Below are 22745 nucleotides of genomic sequence, written 5' to 3'. Positions count from 1 at the left end.
TACTCTTTATTCACAAGATCAGCTAAATAGAAATTTAAAAACCAAATATACTTATTTCCTCGATACTTGCTTCATTGTTTCTGCTTGAAACTGTTTTAAATTTACATGGACCGTCTTCTTTCTTTCGAGTTTCATTATTATTAATTTAATTATTAATTATTATATTTTATTAATTTAATTACGTAAAAGAACATAATTGAGTTCCCATATTTGTGTGATAGATCATATGTGTGCGAATGTTCATGGAAAGAGTTAGCAAGTGTTCATAGTAAGGAGTTCAACTAACAAATATGTTGCATAATCTGATCAGATGTTTAATTAGAAGCAGGTTACATGATAGTATGCATGAGAATTATTTGTAATGACAGATTATTCATATGTGGTTTTATTTTCTATTTTAATTTTCTTTACATAAAATTATAAATAAGTTAGTGTACTTTTAATTACATTTCTTGTGATTGAGTTTTTAATTAGAGGCTTTATGTTGTGCATCAAAGGGGGCCAAGGTATGTCAGAATTATTTTTATACACCTAATTAGGCATGTTTTTAACAACCGCATTATTTTGTTGTTTATGTATAGTGACAATTTTTTTTTCTTTCTTTCTTTAATGGAACAACAACCAATTAAGCATGTAATTATTCATTTGCATTCAGTTTCAAGTTGTCAGAAGTTAGATATTGTGAGAACTTCGTAAAAATGTATGCACAGTTGTCTACACAACATAGATATTTAATCAACACATTCATCTTTTTGTAATAGGCTTTTAAAAGCAAATTTTTACAGTAGATTCACCCAATTTAGCACACTTGTGATTGTCTTCAGCTAGTATGTTCAGTTAGAAGTTTGTTATCCTATATGAAATTGAGCTCGTGATCAGCCTATATAAGCTTGTGAGTGCTTTGAATTGAAGGATGAAAATTAAATTTGTAGCGATGATTAACAGAAAAGAGATCGCTTGAACTCGTGACTTGACCAGAAAGACCTTTTTTTGAAATATATTTTGTTGTTTGCTTTCAAAGTAGTAAAATCTAGTAAATATGAGTTAATTTTTATTAAATTTAAGTAAGCAAGTAGAATAGTAGGATTTGTTAGTAATTTTTAAATATAATGGAATACTTTCCTTCAATAGGTAATGGTTCAGTCACTGGACTGCTTAACGTTTTTATTAAACTTCTAAATTTCTACTCCAGTTTTAAATGAGTATTATCCAGTTACTATTTCATATTATAATTCTGTATTGATGAGGAACATTTCTAATTTGTATGTTTACAAAATATATGTATAAAGCACCACAACCTGTATAATACCTTTTATAGTGTCGCCTTGCTCTTTATCCTGTTACGTAGTTTGAGTTTATTGATAACTTTAGTTTTCAAGCTGCTTATACATCGTGCACTGCGTCTATATATGTACGGAATCTAAGTAAATTGAATGATTTTAATATTCTATAAACTAGATAATGTCATTACGTAAATATTAATTTAAAATATTTTTGTACAAGGGTTGGAACTTAAATAGTGGCAACACTGCTGTGAAGACACTATGCAATGAAATGTACGAGTGGCGCTGATAGCGCACGTTATTGACATACCTACCTAACCTCCGAGCAAATAGACTCGCCCGTCACCGGCAGGCGCAGAGGCGAAGGAAGCACAGTCACTTGTGAGCAAGCGGTCTAACATAAAGGTGTCACTATGTTTTCGAAACAGGAACAACGGAGTTATATCAAGATTGAATGTGCCAGAGGTCGTACAACACGACAGTGTCATCAAGGGCTTCAAGAGGCGTGTGAGGAATCGGCATTGCCGTAAGAACAGTGGCACGGTGGGTAAAAGCCTTCAACAAAGGTCGGCAAACTTTATGTGGCAGACATGCATCGGGCAGGTCGTCCTAACGTCTCTGAAGAAGAAGTGCAAGCTGTTTTGCCGCGTTAATGGACAGTGATTGACGCCTGACGATTCGTGAGCTCGTCCACGAAACCGGATTAGCGCATACGACTGTGCTTCTCATCCTGAAGGAACGCCTGGGCATGCGCAAAATTGCATCACGATGGGTTCCTTTACGTTAGACCACTCGCTCACAAGTGACTGTGCTTCCCTTGCTTGTGCGCCTGCCAGTGACGGGCGAGTCTATTTGCTCGGAGGTTAGGTAGGTATGTCAACAACGTGCGCTATCAGTGCCACTAGTACATTTCATTGCATAGTGTCTCCACAGCAGTGTTGCCACTATTTAAGTTCCGATCCTTGTATATATAAGGCTGGTGTTAAACTATATATCTTTACGCTCAGAATCTTAAAGTGATCGTGAACGCAGTTGTAAAAATAAGCAGACACTTTTTGTTCAGTAGTTACAGAAAATTTCATCTCATAGATAGACAGTATAATCAGCAAAAAATGTAGATACAGAAGTGGAAGGAGCTCAAACTTCTTTCTAAATCTTAACACTGCAGTGGTTGCGCGTTCTACTATTGTAGAACAGGTGTTTTATTCTTAGAATCCTGAGTAATTGGGAACATGCTCGACCTTAAGCGGTTATGTACCTTTCTCCGAAAACCTTCTGTACATTCGAGTCAATTTTCAGTCCTTATTCTTGCACCTGCTCCGATTTGTTACATGATTTCATTAGTGTTCTACTATTGTAGATCGCGCGACTATTGGCGTACAAGTTCGTTTCGTATTAGTGATTTATTTCGTTTTACATATTCACGTTCTTTGGTGGAATATGTGTTTGTAATATATGAAATGTCAGTGCAGGACAGAGAACAAGTGCGTCTTTAGTTAGAAGAGGCAGAAAGTAACTGTGAAAGTGCATTTGGGATTGAAGACATATAGGAGCTCGAGGAAGATTTTGAAGAAAAAGTTGAGTGCAGTGATACCGAAGATGTACGAGGCAATATACCGGAAGAATAAATAGAAGAAAACATACCAGTACAAGCCAGTGTTGAAGTTCTGAATCTTGCTGCACCACCTTCTCTCGATACACGTGTGTTTTATATCAGCAGAGAGAAGAAAGTAGAACCTTCTCGCTGGTATGTAGATCCCATAATGCCAAGAAACTCACGAACTCGCAATTTGAATATAATACCAGCCTTTTCATAGGCTTGGCTTACAAGGCATCTTTTTTATGCCTAATTGATGTTGAATTGATGAAAACACGTAGCTGGTGTTAATGCTCTTAATATATTTAGAGCAAATAAGAATAATGAGAATATCACACGAAAGAATTTCCTCCATGATCTAGGTTGATAGAACCAGCAATAAGCCAACGTTTAGCCGTGGAATCCTTGCCAAACGAGCTTCGACGCAGAGAAAAACTTCAGTTTGCTTTCAGTGAAGGTGTTCCATTACCACGAGATGGAGATTCTGGGTTTCGAAAATGTCATTCTCGCAACAAGTCAACAAGTAAAAACTTTTGGAAAATACCAGAGATGGGTGTGGCCAGACCAGCAGAAAAGCATGTGTGACGATTGCTTGGAGTAGGCAGTCATTCAAAAAGAGTACATCAAATAATTCTACCTGTACAATGTATACTAGAAAAATATTTATGCTGTTATATGGACACTTATACCGAAAGACTTGTTCGATTTTCAGTTCAACATTGTTATATATTAAATACGATATACCAAATGTTTATTTCTGTCAATGTTCTTGTATTAATCAAATAAAATAATTTTAAAATATTTTAAAACGTGTATAATACTATAACTAACATACCCAAGACCGAATATCGCTAAAAATCATATCGCTGTAGAAAAATACTTATGTTCTACAATAGTAGAACGCGCGACCACTCACGTAAAGGTGGAGGGCGTGACCAACGCAGTGCTAATGAAATACCAATGATTCGTCAATACTAGAGTTTGAAGGAATAAAGCGCCAAAGCAAAGATAGTTGTTGGTAGCTAAATAGATATAGAACAACCGGTAGGCAAATGAAAAATTACTGCTTGAATCACGCCAGTTAGTTGTGGTGATTTTCCGGTATTATCACATTATATTGTACCTTTAAATTAGGGTGACCAGATTCTGACCAGCGAAAAGTAGGACACAAATACGTATAATAGTATATGGTAGTTTACTGTGTTCGCAATGTGCATGTTCTTAGTTCATTTAACGTTAACCTTAAGTTAATCATTCATTTTTGCTAAAAAGAAAAATACTGAACAAAAGTATTGAAGAAATTCAACACAACTCCATATGTTTCGATGAATGTCAAAGTGGTTTTATGAACGTACAGTGAAACTTCTTGCTGGATAAAGATTTTTTTTAAAATCGATTTTCGGAGCGTGATATTATTTTAAGGAATGAGAAAAAATGTAGATCGGCACGAGGGAACTTCTACTTAACTTGGTTAACATGACTCTCATAAATTGGAAAGGAAACCTTTCCTATCTTACAATATCTCAACAAGCCCTTCTCAATAAAAACAATGTATTACAAAACAATGGTTTGTCGATTGTTCCCGTTCCCTAATCTTTTGACGAGTGTTAAAAAACACAGCGGCTCATCATTCAGGAAAAGAGTGCCTGTGATTTAAAATGTTGTGAATAAAGAATGAAAGTTGCAAATATGTTAACTCAGAACATTTCGCAGGACATTTTAAAAAAGAAAGACATTTCTCTATTTTCTAGGCGTCTTCGCAACACACAGGACATCTCTGAAAAACAGTACTGTAGTGCGAAAAATCAGTACGTCTGGTCACCGTACTTTAGATACATGAAGAGCATTTCAAATATGTAAAAAGTGTGATTCACCCGATGAAAGTTTGTTGGGCCAAGTAATGAGGTTAAAAACCTCTGGCGTAGAATTTGTGTGCATATCTAATATTGGGAATTCCAGATGATACATAATTCGTCAGTCATCCATTATGAATGAGGTTTCAGAGGATTTCTTACGTAAACTCAACTTTCTTAAGACTAGTAATTTAAATTAGACCGTAATGATATTTTAACTAATCTGTAATGCTTTGTAAATACAATCTTGGTGGTGACATTCTTATGTGGTGAACAAAAGCTGTTAAAATAATGTCTGTTTTGGACATATTTCTAGTACTTGATTACGCTTAAATAAAAATGCATTAAAATACTCTTAAAGAACTTTCTGGATTTCTAATGTAATGGTTATTTATCCGTGTTTTGAAGTTGGTACTTTGTGTTGTTGCTGTTGTAGTAATTTTATGTGAATGCTATTTTTTCTTTTGTTTGCACATGATTTTTTTCTATGGATAGAAATAAGGACATATATATATATCACGCATACCATTTTGCTGCATATTTATATTATTAAACAATGAGCATAGCGTTGCACTGCTAGTGTTAGCAGCATGTAGATGCGTAATTATTTATGTGCATGGTAAATACATAGTCTTTTGTAATTGTTGGATCGTAGCAGTGTAGATATTCGTAAAAATTGTTTTAATTGATAACACAGTGAAATATAATATTATATTTTACATAAGGATCTAAGATTTATTTTTACGTACATAGAAACAATGAATGGTAATTTCTGAAAAGGTACACTTCATGTGAAAAGGTGCCAGTGAAAGGCATAATCCAAATTTAAATTAAAAAATAAATTTCGCAGAATGAGGAAAAGTTTTTCTCTTGATAACAGTTATATCGAGCAGTCGTTATCGATTATAAAACAAAAATAGGAATACTTGAACAGCAATGTTACATATTGCAAAAATGTTTATTATAGAGTGCGAAGACAAGTTGAAATTCGCACATATATATATATACTTTACCGTTTCACCTTGAGCAGCCTGAATACCACGGATTTTCGATTAGATCTCTGACTTTGATCAATTTAAAAAGGTGAGATTTAAAAAGCTAAACAATATAGACGTTTTATTTTGTATGCATTCAAACATAACCTAAATACATACACTTCAGAAAAGTTGATGTAGTCACTTTTTTTTGCCAGATTCTGTTATGTTGATGTAACAACCCAATAGCGTATCACAGTAGCTAAGAGATATGTACAGAAGAAACATTGCAAAACTTACACAGACGTTAATATTACTGTTTTTTTTCTACTGGAAAAATAACATTAATAATACATAATATTACTGTTTTCTACTGTAAGATTTTAACCAGTTTTTTTTTCTTTTTCTTACACCGACAAAAAGAATGTGATAGTTACTAGATCACCGAATTTTGTGAATAAATATCGGGAGTAAAAATGCAGCTGAACTTTCATTTAGTTACTGTCTTTTTTTTTTCTTTCCTATATACAGTATGTATATATATATTTCTCTTACATTCTTGTATTCACATTAACCACGATTCTTAAGTCTTGTTAGCTTTAGAAATTATTATGTGGTAGATTTTATGTATTTTCAAGTAATTTCTTGTTGCTTAGGGTTACCTGAAAAGCCTGGGAATGGCACGAACAGCTGAAGTAAAACGAGACGCCAGAATTGGCGAAGCGGAAGCACGACGCGATGCACAGATCAAAGAAGCTATAGCCGAAGAGGAAAGAATGGCTGCAAGGTAATGATTTCAAGTTTCACTTTAATTGGAGAATACGTAACCAGTAACAAAACCATACAAAAGTTACATAAGATGTTTTTCAAAGCAATTCAGAGATGAGCATAGTTGAATGTTTCTTGCCAAAGGTGCAGGGATATTTAAAATTAGGGTACATCGAAAAGTAATGATAAATGGAATTTTCATTTAAATAACAAAGTTCAAGGTACAGCAGTCTCTCGCATTTTACAAGAAAAGAAAAACTGTAGTAAGATAGACACGCTTTTAACCGAATTAACAGGAAACTTGTAATTTAGTAAAAACAAACATTGGATAACTGCAGTGCGAATTAATTTTATATATATTTTTTTGCTTTGCATTTTAGATTCTTGAACGACACAGAGATTGCCAAAGCTCAAAGAGACTTTGAGTTGAAAAAAGCAGCTTACGATGTGGAAGTACAGACGAAGGTAAGTTTTCAGGGGGAGAGAGAATATTCTGTTGCATATTGAAGTGTACAGTATGGACCAAAAGTTCTGTTCTGCTTGTGAAAACTTTTTAATGTTGAAAGCATTGAGATAATTTTTGTTTCCACTGTCTTAAATTTCATACATAAACTAAGAGAAACCACACAGACACTGGGGTATACAATGAAGCGTAACTTTCGTTGCAGATTGTACTGTATGTAAAGGTAGCAGAATATTTTTATTTTTTGGAATGGGAGGGGGGGGGGCAAACTATCGTTTTAGTATTTCATGTATTGTAAGTATTTTTCTTCAGTAATCGAAATGAAAAAGAAAAGGTAGGATTATTATTATTATTATTATTATTATTATTATTATTATTATTATTATTATTATTATTATTATTATTATTATATTATTATGATGCAGGGCAATATTTTTCTTCCCTCCTCCTCTTAGGTCCCGGCCTGGAAATGTTTTTTCCAAGTTTCTCGATCTTCAGCTTCCTCTTTTAACCCCCAATATTATCTTTTATTTTTCAAATTTTCGATCAGTTGTGTTCTTTTTTCTAGTCCTCGCTTTCCCCCCATCTTTCCTTCTATGGCGGTATGAAGAAGACAGTTTCTTCGTAAGATGTGTTTAGTCCAATTGGCGTTCCAACGAAAGATGCTGGTGCTGTTCTTTAAAACTGGCATAAGAATACTTTGCAGTCATTAGAAGTGTATTGATACGGATGGAGCATACTTTGATTAAATATTTTCAAAAATTGTGTGTTTATAGTATAATTGAACCTGCATGCTAAAACAGTAATTTCATATAGGACAACCTGATATAATCGTGAGTAGCAGAACACAAACACCAAGTATGAAACTTAAAATATGATATTGGAAATAGCATAAAAGTCTGATTGGTGAACTGAGAGAAACTAGAACGCTAATATACTGCTTGCCGAGTAGATGTTACACCAGTTGAGTTACCAGTGAATTTTCCTCATTCATTTGGTATTATTGTTTGTATTTAGTTTTAATTTAATTATTGAGTGGCTTAATTTACCGTTCTTAGCTCTTGACTAATTCTATGCTCTTCACATTCCTCCTCGGTGTTATCTTTTCAGTTGAAATACTTTCCCAAATGAGAAATATCGCGTCTGTAGACTTTCTTTGAAAACACTGTCAGATTAATATCAATCTGATAATTTACCATCAATTGATTGCAATTTAGGATTATTTTCATATCCTAAACGACATAAACTTCCCACTAATTTAAAGATTTCATTATCATAAAATATTAGTAATGGAAATATGACAAGGAACATTCACATTTTCTTAGCTAAGATTAAAGATTATCTTTTAACCATAATAAATCAAACAGAAAATACACTTATACATCAGTTTGGCGGACTTCCTTTTAACGGATATCGGAAGCAACAGATAAAATCCGGAGCAGCCGATTCAGTTTCAAAGACCTGATTTTAAACTAAAAATGTTGAATTTACTGTATTATAATATATATATATATATACGAGGGGCATTGCAAAAGTCATGACAATTATTTTTTTTCTCGAAAATGGTAACGAATAAAAAAATTCTGAAATATGCAAATGGAAGATTAGTTCATATCTAAACACTACATGGAGGGAGAGAGTCCCTCGAAGTAGTCTCCCAAAGAATCTATCCTACACTACCAACGCTGTGGAAGACGCCGAATAGGGCTACCTATGACCTCACCTTGAGCGAAACTTCGGGTCTCACGCGTGACTGCTGTGACAGTCTTCACAGGTTCGAAAGCGTGTTCCACGCAATGGCTCTTTCAGCTTTGGTATGAGGTCATAATCGCAAGGTGATAAGTCTGGCAAATACGGTGGATGCTCTAAGATGTCACAGATTACTATTCCTGCCCTGTACTATTGTGTTCTATTGCAATTAACAGTAAAACACGTTTGAAACGACAATTTTTTTTTTCCGTCATTTTTCTCGTGCTGTATCTTTATGATTGTGTGTGTGTTCATCCATCACCCTCGATGTAAGTTTACATATGAACTAACCTTCCATTTGCATATTTCAGAAATGTTTTATTCGTTACCATTTTCGAGAAAAAAATAGTTGCCATGACTTTTGCAATGGCCCTCGTATATAATAGGTATTTTACATTGTCAGCTCGGATAGTATGCTTGAGTAAAAGTACAGTACTGTATTACTCTTCTTCCCTTCGTAATGTAATTATGGATGTTATCCACTGCAGACTTAGTATCGGAACGTACAGACAATTAGCAACATCGGATCGCTATTGCCCCCTTTTTGTCTGTTAAAATGAGATATACGAATTCTTAACCATGGATACGAATATCATTTTGTTTCAGAAAGCCGAAGCCGAACTTGCTTACGAACTGCAGGCTGCGAAGACGAAACAGCGCATAAAAGAGGAGCAGATGCAGATCCTTGTTATAGAAAGAAGCCAGGAAATCTCAGTACAAGATCAGGAAATTCAACGTAGGGAAAGAGAATTGGAGGCCACCGTACGACGACCAGCAGAAGCGGAAAAATATAGGTGAGTTGTAAAGAATTACCAGATAGGATTTAAAAAAAGACATTTTGTCTTCTATTTCATTAGTTGAATTATACCGTGGCATTATTACTGGAATTGAATTATTTTGCTACTGTGGCATTATATTGTACATAGAAAAAATACTAAAAGTGAACTCAAAACAGTTTTAAAAAGGGCATTTCTTTTTTGTTTATGATAGTACACGGGTTAGGTTTCGGATTAGTTCAAGAACATGGAGGTTCTCTGTAGGGCCGACGTCTTCTCAGATCACAGTCTTGTGCTAGCGGTACAGTAAATATTCAGTTAAAAAAAAAAAAAAAAAAAAAAGGTACTTCAATTACTTAAATTTAGAGTAATACCCAAGGGAGCAGTGGGCGATTCGAGCAACTTAAACGATATGCACATCAAGCTGAGAAGAAACAGTAGTTTACAGAATGGAAATACTCGTCTAGTGCGGTTAGAATTGATTTAATTAGTTACGTATGACATAAAAAAAAAAAAAAAAAAAGTTAACTAAAATTCGTGCTACTACATGGCGCTATCCATATGTTGACGTGCGCGCAAGGAGACATACTCATTTAAATAACTAGTAACTCAGTATTTTTCCGACAAAGATAATATTAAAGTGATTAATCAAGTATCTGTTCAAGAAGTTATATAAACTTGGAATTGTAAAGATGGTGTAACATGTGCACAAGTCCCGAATGCTTATACACTTTTCATGTCCAGAATGTGTATTGATATGGGCGTCTTAAATATGTAAATTTTAATCATAGCACTTAACGTTCATTGGAAGGTTCTTGAATGATGAATCCATCTGAGTTGATGGATCAACCAAATTTACCTCCTCAGAAACCAAGAGCAAACTTCTACCTATCTGTGTTGTTGGTTTTCACTTTAGCTTTAATATTCTTATTTGTCAACTCGATGTCTCTTCTTTTCTGCTGGCTTTCGAGGAGATTATAATCAAGGAATGTGCATATCTTATTAATATCTATGTATTATAATACTAGGTTTATATGTTTGTCTCCAATCCTTTCGACAATAAAATCTCGGAAACCACAACTGCTAGAAACATTTTGTTTAGATTGTCCAGTTCTCATTCAAATTTTCAAAAACCGTGTCGTTATTGTTCTATTCAACATTTTAGGGGCTGTTTTGAGCCCATAAGATTAACATTGTTGCAGGCTGAAACTACGGTGTTAGGCAACCAATAAAGAAGTTACGTATGGTGGGTTGATTTATATTGCGGGCGCTTTGCTTAAATCTGATTGGCAAAACCTATAGCATGCTGGCAGCTTCAAAGACCTCAAGAGACACAATGAGGCGTACTCAAACTAATATGGATTAATTAGAAAAAATATATATATTTCCACTTGATATCGTGTTACTTCTACAAATTTGCTACAAACTCACCCCAGCATCTATACATAGCAATTTACTTTCTTTGTGAGTCTCCTATCCTTTACTTGTGTGAGTAAGGAGACTTGCACAGTGGGAAGGAGATTCATGGTCATAACAGAACGATGCGCTGAGCAGACAGCGCAGGTTCAGCTAGTATTATCTTATTAATATATTAATTAATAATTATTAATTTCTGTTGTAAGTTCTTGCTATGCTGAGTACGCTGTGTTCGGTATATTGCACGCCATTGTAGGTATGGATGCATATGTTTACAAATATTTCTGTTGGATTCATCCTCCTCAAATTAGTATGGGGGGCCGCGGTGGCTCAGTGGTAGAGCGTTCATCTTTGGATCTTGGGGTCCCGGGTTCGATCCCAGCCCCCGCCAAGTGAACTTTGTGGACAAACACCGTGTTCGTGGGTTTCCTCGGGATTATCCCGTTTCCTCCCACTTTCTTCATTCCACCATTTCATTCATTACTCATCATCGCCGTCTCCTTTAGCCTAACCGGCATAACCGTAGGACGTAAAACTCAAAAGATTTCATTTCATTTTCAAATTAGTATGAAAAGGACAATTAGAAATGTTTCCAAGCGTGAACACTTTTACCATTGGCAGAAGCGGTAGTTTAAATATCCCAACTCTGAGGTCATTTTTCTCGTGACCCTATGGGTGGGTATACTGTTAAATAGTTTCATTGGATTCAACATTCTCATATTAGTGAAAAAAAGCGCAATTAGAAATTTATCTAAGCATGAAGACTTTTTGCCCATGGCTTGAGCGCTAGTTTTTTCATATTTTTTCTCACTTTTTAAAAATATCAATGTTATCTGTCATCTCATCATGGAGAAACGGCTGAACCATTTGAAATTTTATACATATATTCTTTCTTCTGAACATAAGTTAGCACTTGGCTCAAGCCGAATTCTTGTCATGACACTTTCATTAAAATGTGTGCCTTAAAGAAGGGGATTTAAAATTTATGCCAAAAATATAGTTTACACGAACTCCTAAAGTTAAGAAAATGTAATTAGGTATATAAATTCATTACTAAATAGAAATTGACATGACTCTGCATTTTCGGAAATTTTCTAAGGATAGGGAGATTTCTGAACACTTAATTTCCTATTTTGTATTCCTAAAATGGCCAAAGGGTGGAAAAGTTTGAATCGTTTAAAATAAATTTTTGAACATAGTACTTGGGTCAAACTGGATTTTTAATGCACTTTGATCCAAATATGCATCGTAAAGGGGTACAAATATACTTCCCAAACATTGTCCATAAACTATTTTTCCCGTGCGAAGAACGAGCATTTCAGTTAGTACATTATAAGTGGAAATTATAAAACGGAAAATACAAGACATGTATAATAGTGTATGCCCCTCGAAGATGTAATGTTCTGTTGTTTGTAGATTGGAGAAACTGGCAGAAGCTAACAGGAACCGCGTAATTCTGGAGGCTGAGGCGGAATCAGAAGCCTTGAGAGTACGAGGGGAAGCAGAGGCTTTTGCCATTGAGGCAAAGGCACGCGCAGAAGCTGAACAAATGGCTAAGAAAGCAGACGCTTGGAAAGAGTATAAGGAGGCTGCTATGGTGGATATGCTTCTTGAAACACTGCCAAAGGTATTTTGCCTTTTATGTAATTGTATATAGTTATTTTTAATGCTGTTTTAGAAAATATGAATTCTCTATCTTTATTCAAGGACAGGAGGAGTGGAGAAAAAATTTTTATTATTGAGAAAAGAAATTAGATTCTAGTTTTTAACTATTTACACTTTGCGAAAGCGATTAAAAGTGTATTTTGTTTAGTATGTACGATTATGTTCCAATGTTTCCTTGTAAGTTAATACATTTTCTCTTTTCGCTTCGGGATTTCCTTCTTTCAGTTATAACTCCAGCAGCTGAGAAGACATAATATCGTCGGTATACCCCTTTGCTGTACTACTACCCTACCTAACTCCCTCTATTTCTATTTACTTTTTTGTTGTTGTGTTTTCCCCAATTTCTATTATTATTATTATTATTTACAGTTATTTCTCCGACAACTTTTCATTATTTTTTTTATTTTTGTCAGTTTTTATTTTTTTTATTTTTATGTTTCTGTCTTTTCCTGTATTATTCCTTCGCTGTCTTAACATTTTTACCTACATACTTACTCCATTAGTTTTGTCCTTTTGCATTAAACTATCTATTTTCAACCACTAATATTGTATGATTCAGCATAGCGCCTACCTGAACACTTCACAACTGCTGCAATGTTCTTAATTTCTTTTTTTTTTCTTTCTTTCTTTCACTTCGTATCGGATAAAGGGTTTCAGGAAAAGAGCTTTTGACTGATTTTCTTCAAAAGGTTTTAATTCGAAAAACTCCTTAGATAAGTATAACATTCAGTCACATAGGTGGTTTAAAAAACTACTGATACAAAAAAATGATTAAATTTTTATTATTATTTCTTAGACATTCTCAGATAAGGGAAAATCACTGTTAAACACAAATCAGAAATAACATTTAAGTGATAACTTCAATTGTGGTTGAATTGTATCCTTCACTTGCATTCGAATGTATGTGGAGAATATTAAAAATTAAAATGATCAAGTGATCAAGTCCTGTTTTAAATTGCGCGAATGTCTTTCTTTTCCATTATTTGACATTTCCTTCACTGTGTTTTACTCACAGATTGCAGCTGAGGTAGCAGCACCTTTGTCACAAGCAAAGAAGATCACAATGGTTTCTAGTGGCCATGGAGAGGTTGGAGCAGCTAAGTTGACTTCGGAAGTTCTGGATATAGTTACCAAAGTGCCTGAAGTGGTCAAAACTTTGACTGGAGTGGATATTGTAAAGGCAAGTAGGATTGGTTTGAACAGCAAATCTCGATAAGTTTATTTTTCGTGAATTTATACGTTATACGATTCTTTACTCGTTTGTAGAAATAAATTGGTTAGTTCTATCGATGTCTTTCCCTACATTTTTAGATGGTCACTGTATTTAAAAACAATGAATAAGGGTCTATTATGATGATTGATAACGAGAAAAGTGAACCACTGTTTCAACTTCATTCATCCATTACTATTGTACAGTCAGCGCCAAAAGTTGAGATCCTGAAAACAAACTTAAATAAAATTCAGTTCTTTTTGCTGCAATTCAAGAAATGATATTCAAAGAGATTCTCTGGAATATAGCAGTTGTTCGAGTGATCATAAATTAAGAATGTAATTTTGGTTGAAAGGAAACAAGTTTTGTCGCAACTGTACAAATAATTTTTGTAAGAACTCCGTGTTATCCTGCTGCTTTAGTATAATGTGGTTTATTACTATATGTATACAGGAAAATCGTAATTTATATTATTTTGTTAATTCGCGGAAAGCGTAATACTATTTTGGATACATTTTCATCCTTAATCTTTCCAATCTACATTATATTTGGTTCTTGAACTCATTATCTTTCACCTTAATTCAAGAATGATGTGTCCTATCCAAAGTTTATTATTTGCGGTTGTATAATTTAAAAAAAAAAAAATCAGCCTTTTTTATGTCTCATCACACGCACTAAATCTCAAAGGAATGTGCGACTGCTCTGTGTTAATAATTATTAAAAAGTGTATGTACGTATGATAGTATAGACGAATGTTATCATGGAACTAAATTATGTTAAGTCCGATATTTTGAACAGTGTACTATTTTAGAATACAAATTCGAAAAAATTAAGGTTTTCCTGTACTTGTATTTAAATGGTCCTAGAACGTGTGTGTTCTTTTTATTGAATGTATGCAAATTAAACGGAAGGAAGGTCTAAGAGTATTGCATATTGTAGAGGTGTTTTGTACACTGAAGCAGTAAAATAAATCAGAAAATTGTTAACAAATACTTTGGATGTTAAGGAAAATCATACGGATATACTCATAGTGATAGCATATTTTCTCACAGTGTGAATGATATCTTACAAACTCGTGGTATTGTATCATTGACCCCTTCCTTACCCCAGACCTGCTTTCAGTAAACCTTTTCAGTTAGTAGTTGTCTATAGCTGTCTGTATTTTACTTGTAATTAAACTTACACCGCATATAAAGACGTTTCCCCTCCGTTGTCGATTTTTCTTTGCTTAAAAATAATATTGAATCAAGTTCAATCCGAGTAATTTGGACATGGGATACTGTAGCAATAGAATGGACTTAAATTATTAACAGTCTTGTATTTCTGTTTAAGTCGTCTACCTACACTTTTTGCAGTTTTCCATTCTTGAGCATCGTGCTGTTGTATTTGATAAAATATTTCTTGTGATCATGACTGTTGACTGTAGTCATATTCTTGGGGGAATATAACAATGGGCTTTACTATTTACAGTCAACGGCACTCTCATGCAACCATGGGACCCAACTTGCTGCAAAAAATTGAATATCTAGCATTTTGAGTAGTAATAATGAAGAATCTACTCCATGAGAATATTAGGAAGTTGACAAGTTCCAGTTTTGACTTCGTAGTGGTACCTGAAGCTCTCACTCAATTGTACGTAAGAAATTTTATAATAGACTGGAAAATCATTCCAAATTCTTAAGCGGTTATTGCCAGCGTTAAAACTGAAGATATCTAAGATAGGAACTTCTTAGTATTAATGATTTGTACATATATTTTTAAATTTTTATACATACATTTTCGTCTTACGTTTAAGTTTAATTATAATTTATAGCAACGTGTCCTGCTGAAATTACTTTTATTCGTTTATTTTTTCAGTCAGTCCATGCAGTGTAAGAAAGTTACAGCTCGACCACTATCATCCATCACGCATGCTGTTGTTTTTTAATTGCAATGACTTGTTCTGGTTCAGCTAAGGTTGCCTTGTATCCTCTGATTCTTTTTTAAATCAGTACAAACAATTTTCTCCCTTTGTATTAGTAATAGTACTACTAATACTATTAATTGTTAGTAATATCAGGGAAGTAAGTAATATGAAAAGACGTACTTTGATTCATACAGCCTAACAAAAATATTTCGTTTTGTTACATACATGAAACTCAGTGTTGCGTAGAGCTAAGTGCACTGTTAATGTAATTTTTATTGTAAATTTTAATGTGCCATGATGTCATTAATTAATGTTACGTTGCATTTTTTTTTAAAAAAAAAGTCTAATTTGATGAGTTAAAAAAGAAGTGGCTGTCAGTGTCAGGCTTAACGTATACAGTCAAACTTGTTTTAACGTAATCATCTGCTCCATCTTCCATTGGACACGGAATCTCTCTACATAGTATAAGTGATACGAAACTTTGCCTCGCGTTACTTAATCTGTTGTATTAGCGAGACTTCAATATCTTCAGCATATTAATTTTTCATATGTCAAAAATTAATTTATTTTATTTAAAACAATAAAAGCAATGAGAATTAACTTGCAGTGCATTCCGTTAAACTGTGCTTGACTGTATATTTTTTTTTAATGATGTATATCATAACTATACGTGGGTCATTTATTTTAGAACACAAGTATTTTGTGTAAAATGTCAGATCAGAGGGTAAAAAAATGTATGTATGTAGATAATGTAAGGATTATTGTTCGAGCTAGGGAAATCTTATATGTATTTATTTAGTACATAATGATATTTGCTTAAAGCAAAGACAAAACTTATAACATGTAAAGCTGCGATGCTATGCCTTAAAGTATCCTTTAACTCCAATGTAAACTGTATCTTGTACCTTCCTCTTAGCTAGATTTCTACTTATGAACCGGGATTTCTAGTTTTTTCCGGTGACTACTGCCATTTAATACTGTTCAGTGTTTTATTTTACAAGTGTTTATAAATATATTTTTGTATGACTGTGTAATAGAATAGCGTAGTTTTGTTAATGTTTCCAAAGATAGCTACACTTACTTTTTTTTTTCCTTTCGTAAAATACAAAGAAGTAATGTATGTATTGTAATAGTATATAAATGTGTTTTCATATATGTTTGTTCCTTTATATTGCATTGATTTTATTCTTATATGTTGACAATTTTTTCCCCATGTAACTTGATCATATGCCAAAGCTTTGAATCTCTGTTGTATCTGTTCTTCTGTTTGACGTATTACAAAGGCGTTTATTGTATGATAACAATGTTACAGCAGTGAACCAGCATTAAGTAGAATATATAAAAGAGTACTTATAGAATACTTTAAAAAGCACAATAAAATATTAACAAGATGCTATGGTCTCTATCAGTATGGATTTTTCTATAGAGTATTGGGTAATTGAAGCCCTGAAAGTAACTTTAGAAACGATTGGATTGAACTTAAATATATATATATATTCATTCTTTATATACACAATTGATATTTCCATATCATTCGATACACATTGGTAAAAATGTAGTAACGTAAACACTGTTTTCAAAATTTTGCCTAAAGTATTGAATTTTCACAATGTTTTAGCACAGGCTTCCAGCGTCTGTATATATTCTCAAGTAGAGAACTCAGAAGTATAAAGCCAAAGTTGAGAAGATGGAAGTTCACTTGGTGTCACTTATATTATGTTTCTGTAATGTTTAGTGTGTTCTTTCTTTAGCTTGGCACATTGTACGATACACTACAATTACAAAAATGTTTACTTAGTCTTCTCACCAATTCAAAAATTATTATTATTATAAAATTCAGCTGTAACTTAAACACAGAATTTAGTTCTTTTTAAGTTTGTTGAAAGTGTTTTGATATATCATAAACGATGGTAGATACTCGTATGATATTTTCCCCACAATGATCTCTCAAAAATATATTTGACTCCTAAATAAATGTATTTGTTAAAAAATCAAATCATATATTATTCTATCGTTAATTATTTTGTCGGTTGCGTAATTGTGACTAGTGTGATTTTATTTACCAGCAAAAAGTTTCTAATGAAATATTGGACAAATGCAATGAAGCTATAATGTAAGAAATCTCTGACATGTAGTGACATAGGATATTTTATGTCGAATGTAATATCATTTATTCTTTCTTCAAATGTTGTAATTACTGAAAATATTCAATGTAATTATTTTTAAAAAAGCATTACTTATGAACATTTCCATACGTAATGAAGTGAAATTTTAACAGGAATGAATTTCATTCTTTATTGAGTATAAAGTGTGCGTTCTCTGTTGGGACCCTAGTTTATGGTGTGAATATAGTCCGCGTTTCATGTTAAATTTTGTTTGTTTGAATGTTGTCTCCATGTTTCTTGAGAACAGATATGTATATGTGAATAATCATCTGCAATATATCAAATAATGTCATGTCATGTTCTGTCAGCTACAGATTGCAAATTTTTACATATTTAAATTTCATTTTAGATATTTTATTCATTGCTAGTGTGTATCTTCTATCAGATCTGCGTAATATCTGTCCTCAGAGAACGTGGAGATGAGTGTTGAAAACATACATAAGGAAGGATAATTGATATTAAAGGATAACAGAATTTGTGTTTCATTATCATGAAGCTGTACTGTAATGATATATTAAGTATAATACTCTTTCATCACTTTGTTCTTTTTAACAGAAACTGACATTTATTTGCTAGATGGTGAGGAAATTTTTGTGTTAAAAAGAGTCGTCTGCCTTGCTTTTCTTTAAAAAGAAATCGTACTTTTGTTCTGTTGTGTGGAAAATGCCCTCAACTTTAAAAATATATAATGCCGAAAGCACGTACTTGACTTTCTCATTCCTAGATACACAAGTAGTTGTGAGAGGTTTTATAGAATATAGTGTCTCCCTGAAAACCTTTTTTTATAAACTAGTGTGACAGAAGACAAAATCTGGAAGTAAATCCATTCCGGCCAACAAAAATTTTCCTAATGTTGTAACACACGTTTTAAATTTAGATATTTGTAATAAGGACAGTACTGTCATTTTTGTCCTTTGAAATATTTGAAATTCAAAAATGATGTTATGCACGGACGATGTTCTAATTATATGAACTTTTTTTCTTTTTTGGTGAATTCAATAACATTTTTAGTTCTACGTTTCAAGCTTATATTCTGTAGGCTAAAGTAGATCGATAATTACTGAAAGTAAATGATTATGGCAGAAATGGTGGAATGAAAATGTAGGAGAAAACTTATGAAATGCTGTTGTCCACCACAAACTCACATACCTGAAATCGAACCAGGGACCGTCGCACTAAAGGTGAACGCTCTAGTGGTGTGTGTTGGACATACAGCCATTATTGGAGGCTATACGAAAGGGCGAGAAAGAAAAAAGTTAAAATGCTTTCCGAATGAAATAAAGTGGAATCGCTGAAAACGAAGGACATGAAATAGAACTTGTAATAGTAGTCATGAAGTTCAAGTTTTATTTTTTTTTCACCAAGTATTGTTTTCTATTTTATCCACTTACAATGGATTGATTGTGTACTGTTCAAAACCTTGGTGTGTGTGTGTGTGTGTTTGTCCGTGTTTCTTCATTGTGCCTTCGTCGCCAGCGATTTAGTCTGTTGGGTAGTTTTTTTCTTTTTTTATAAGCTCAACTGTCATTATTTTACAGAATGTAGCCCTTGTCATTTAGAATATTTTTCGGTTTAATTCAACTAGAAATTAAGTTACAGGTAGAAAATTTCACGGAGAGTGTATGAGTGTACCGTTTTCTGAGATACAAAACACTGAAATGTTCAGGAAAAGAATATAAATTCTATGGATTTTATATTACAGTAGTCTCATCATCTATTGCTGAGAAGTAAAAGACGGACTGTGGAAGTACCTAAAGTGGCTGTTTGGTAACAACTTTCCGCTGGTTGACATTTTTTAAAAGTACATATATATTTGTATGATGTTAGCATCGACTTATTTTGGTGTATATTAGCAATATGTATTGTAGATAGTATATTGTATTGTAATTAAAGTACTTGCTTTTACAATTAGCGTATTCTGTATTTCGATTACTGTTTTCGTTGTTTCATTAGAGTGAGTATCACGAACTGAGTCCAAAGGAAAGTTTTTCTGCGCTGTAGTTTCATCCCCGCCCCTATCCTTCTGTTAAAAAATCGGAAGTGGTAATTTCAGCATTGAACACAATAGAGCAAACCTCTGGTGCTTGGGGTTCCGGGTTCGATCCCAGCCTCCGCCAAGTGAACTTTGTGGTGGACAAACACCGTGTGCGTGGGTTTTCTCGGGGTTCTTCCACTTTCTTCATTCCACCATTTCATTCATTACTCATCATCACCGTCTCCTTTAGCCTAACCGGCATAACCGTGGGACGTAAAACTCAAAGATTTCATTTTTTTCGTTTCAGAGATATTTTTATGGATTCAAAATATTGAAGAATAAATTCAATTTTCGCCCTTATTGCTCTGTCAAAACCAAAGTGTTAGATGTAACCAGTTCTGTTTCAATATTAGACCCCATAAAATAACGGTGAGCGCGAGCGAGAATATATATTTATATGGATTCAGTGTTTCTGGGGTGACTTCCCTCTCTCTTATTTCTGTAGTAAAAGGGGAAGTAGTGGGTTTAACCCTGGTTTCAATTGCGCGTTCTTACAGTTTTGAATTCTTTCGTAGTTTGACAATATCAAATGAAACTTGGTTTCTGAATTATTAAAGAAAGAAAGAAAAAAAAATAGGTCGTGGAACGCCAACAATTCAAAATTTATTTCCTTATATATCTAGGGCCTCATTTCGCACCGTTTTGCGTCAACACAACGTAAAATTTGCGTTTTATCTTATGATAATCGGCATTGGATTTATAAGTATTTATTGTATATTTTGCTCTGTGTTGTGGTCTGCAAATTTTGCGAATACTCACGAATCTACAATATTACGTTAACTGTGGAGAGTTTAACATTTCGGTTTCAGTATATTGACTTCTGTCAAGTTTCTTCCACATTTAATGAATGAAATTAAGAAAGTGGGAGGAAACGGAAGAGCCCCGAGAAAACCAACACACACACAGTCATGGTTCACCACGAAACTCACTTGGCGCAAGCTGGAATCGAACCAGAGACTCCACCTACCAGAGACCCTTTACCATTGACTAGAGACACAGGCACTTTACCAGTGAGGCAACATTGTCCGCTGCTTACTATATTCATTATTTTCTTGGCGATATGAATAATTAAAAATATTTCTTTGAGATAAATTAAGTATTTTTATTATACAGTTCCAATTGATATTGTGCGTTTCTTTTTGAAATAAAATAAGAACATTTCTAACTCAAAATTGATACGAAATCACAATAAATATCCACCTCTGAATGTTTTATGGTGTAATTTTATACATACATCACCGACAACGATTGAGAGATGATTCCTGACACCAAGATAATAATAGTCAATATGACATATGGAGAAAAGTGCGTAGTCTCCACTGTCCAAAAGCATGGGAGAGCTACTTTGCTACACGCGTTATTTCAAAAACGAGAAACCGTGGAGTGGTGATCCTTATCAGCGTAAAGTAAGTGACAAGTATGCCATCTAAAAAATAAAGATTTCAGGAATGTAATGTGTGCAAAAGATTCCCTACAGGACATAATTCCCACATTTACTACCAACAGAGACTTTACAGATATGCTCTACCTTCCAGGTGGGTCTGAAGTAAGCAACAGTTAACAGCGTGTACACGCGTCGGGAATTTCGGGAAAAGCTGGAATTGTGTGAGAATTTTTAAGGCCTTGGAAATACCTGGAAAAGTGCGTGAATTTGTCTATACATCCTTGAATTTTTAAAAAATAAGTTAAGTTACAAATTTGAGGCTTTATTATCATTTATTAATATTTTAGAATATTTTACAAACACTGCATTTCCGGTTGAGGTAAATTCCCTTGTTAGGTACAAGGGCAAATATTTAAAATCGTCTCCTATTTTCGACGAAAAAAAAAAAATATCTTTATTGGTCTGTAAATTGATTTTGTAGTAGGTATGTATTACAAGAACTTATTATTGTACTGTATCCAGGTTCATTATGTCAGGAAGAACATCTAAGGGTTCCCAGTGCCATGGTAAGATTTGGTTTCAAGAAAGTTGTTCCAGGGCCCGCTTCTTCGGGATTGATTAATCAAACGTGAAAGAAATGTTTATAGTGCAGTTTGCCGATTTTGTCCTCAGGCTATTATTTCTGTTGCCATTATGGAACGCCAAGCATTAATTAGCCATGTGCAGGGAAAGAAACACATAGAAAAGAAGAAAACCTGTGATTCGTCCAACCTTTACACATTTATAAGAAGACCATAAACACCAAGTTCAGCCTCTTCATCAGGAGTGAAAAGCCAAGAAACAAACAGCTGTTTCGTGTTCAGCTTTCTCGTCAGGCGTTTTCTGTGATAAATCTACAGCAATAGTAATAATATTGGATCTTCTGATCTTCACTCAAGTGCCTTCAAGAAGTACTTTTTAGACAGTGATGTTACCAGTGCAAAAATTAAATAGTGTGTTTTAAGTAATTGACACACACAAATCCTTCCGTTCTGCGGAGAAAGTTGTACAGTTATTTCCCTACTTATTTCCAGTCAGTGAAATAGTAGCAAAAATGCAACTGGGACATAGTAAGATAGGTTACATAATTTTATTTGGATTAGCACCACATTTTAAAAGGGAACTTCTTAACACAATACATACAGTGCATGGTAACAGCCAATTTGTTATTGGGTTCGATGAGTCACTTAGCAAAGTATCTCAGAAAAATGAAATGGACGTCAATGTCAGAATTTGGGACACTACTAAGGGAGAGGAGAGGTTTGTACTCGTTACCTGACTTCTGCTTTCCTTGGACGAAGTAGAGCGTCAGATCTCCTAGGAGCATTCATGGACTTGATGAAATCCCTTGATGTCAGAAATATCGTACAGGTTTCTGTGGATGAACCCACGGTGAATTTAAAGTTCCTTCAGGAGTCTAATACATTTCTGAAATCAGAAAAATGTGACACTTGTCCTTTAA

General features: G+C 33.8%; 1 protein-coding gene across 4 annotated transcripts in view; it reads left to right on the top strand.

The window, feature by feature from the left end:
• The window catches only part of Flo1 (flotillin-1), a 47031-nt gene extending 27298 nt beyond the window's left edge, over nt 1-19733 (top strand). The window contains exons 6-11 of one of the 4 annotated variants that reach the window (XM_081764652.1): nt 6364-6494; nt 6856-6940; nt 9294-9481; nt 12296-12506; nt 13560-13724; nt 15616-19733. In XM_081764652.1, coding sequence (XP_081620778.1) covers nt 6364-6494; nt 6856-6940; nt 9294-9481; nt 12296-12506; nt 13560-13724; nt 15616-15681 — 846 coding nt within the window. In that variant the 3' untranslated portion in view covers nt 15682-19733. Of the gene's footprint in view, nt 1-6363; nt 6495-6855; nt 6941-9293; nt 9482-12295; nt 12507-13559 lie in introns of all 4 variants that reach the window. The other 3 variants (XM_081764653.1, XM_081764656.1, XM_081764655.1) reach the window with 3 other exon arrangements.
• Nucleotides 19734-22745: the final 3012 nt, after the last annotated feature.

Source organism: Thermobia domestica, chromosome 7 (assembly GCF_964235325.1).
Source record: "Thermobia domestica chromosome 7, izTheDome1.hap1.1, whole genome shotgun sequence".
NCBI classification, from domain to species: Eukaryota; Metazoa; Arthropoda; class Insecta; order Zygentoma; family Lepismatidae; genus Thermobia; species Thermobia domestica.
This window is presented reverse-complemented; position numbering and strand designations above follow the sequence as displayed.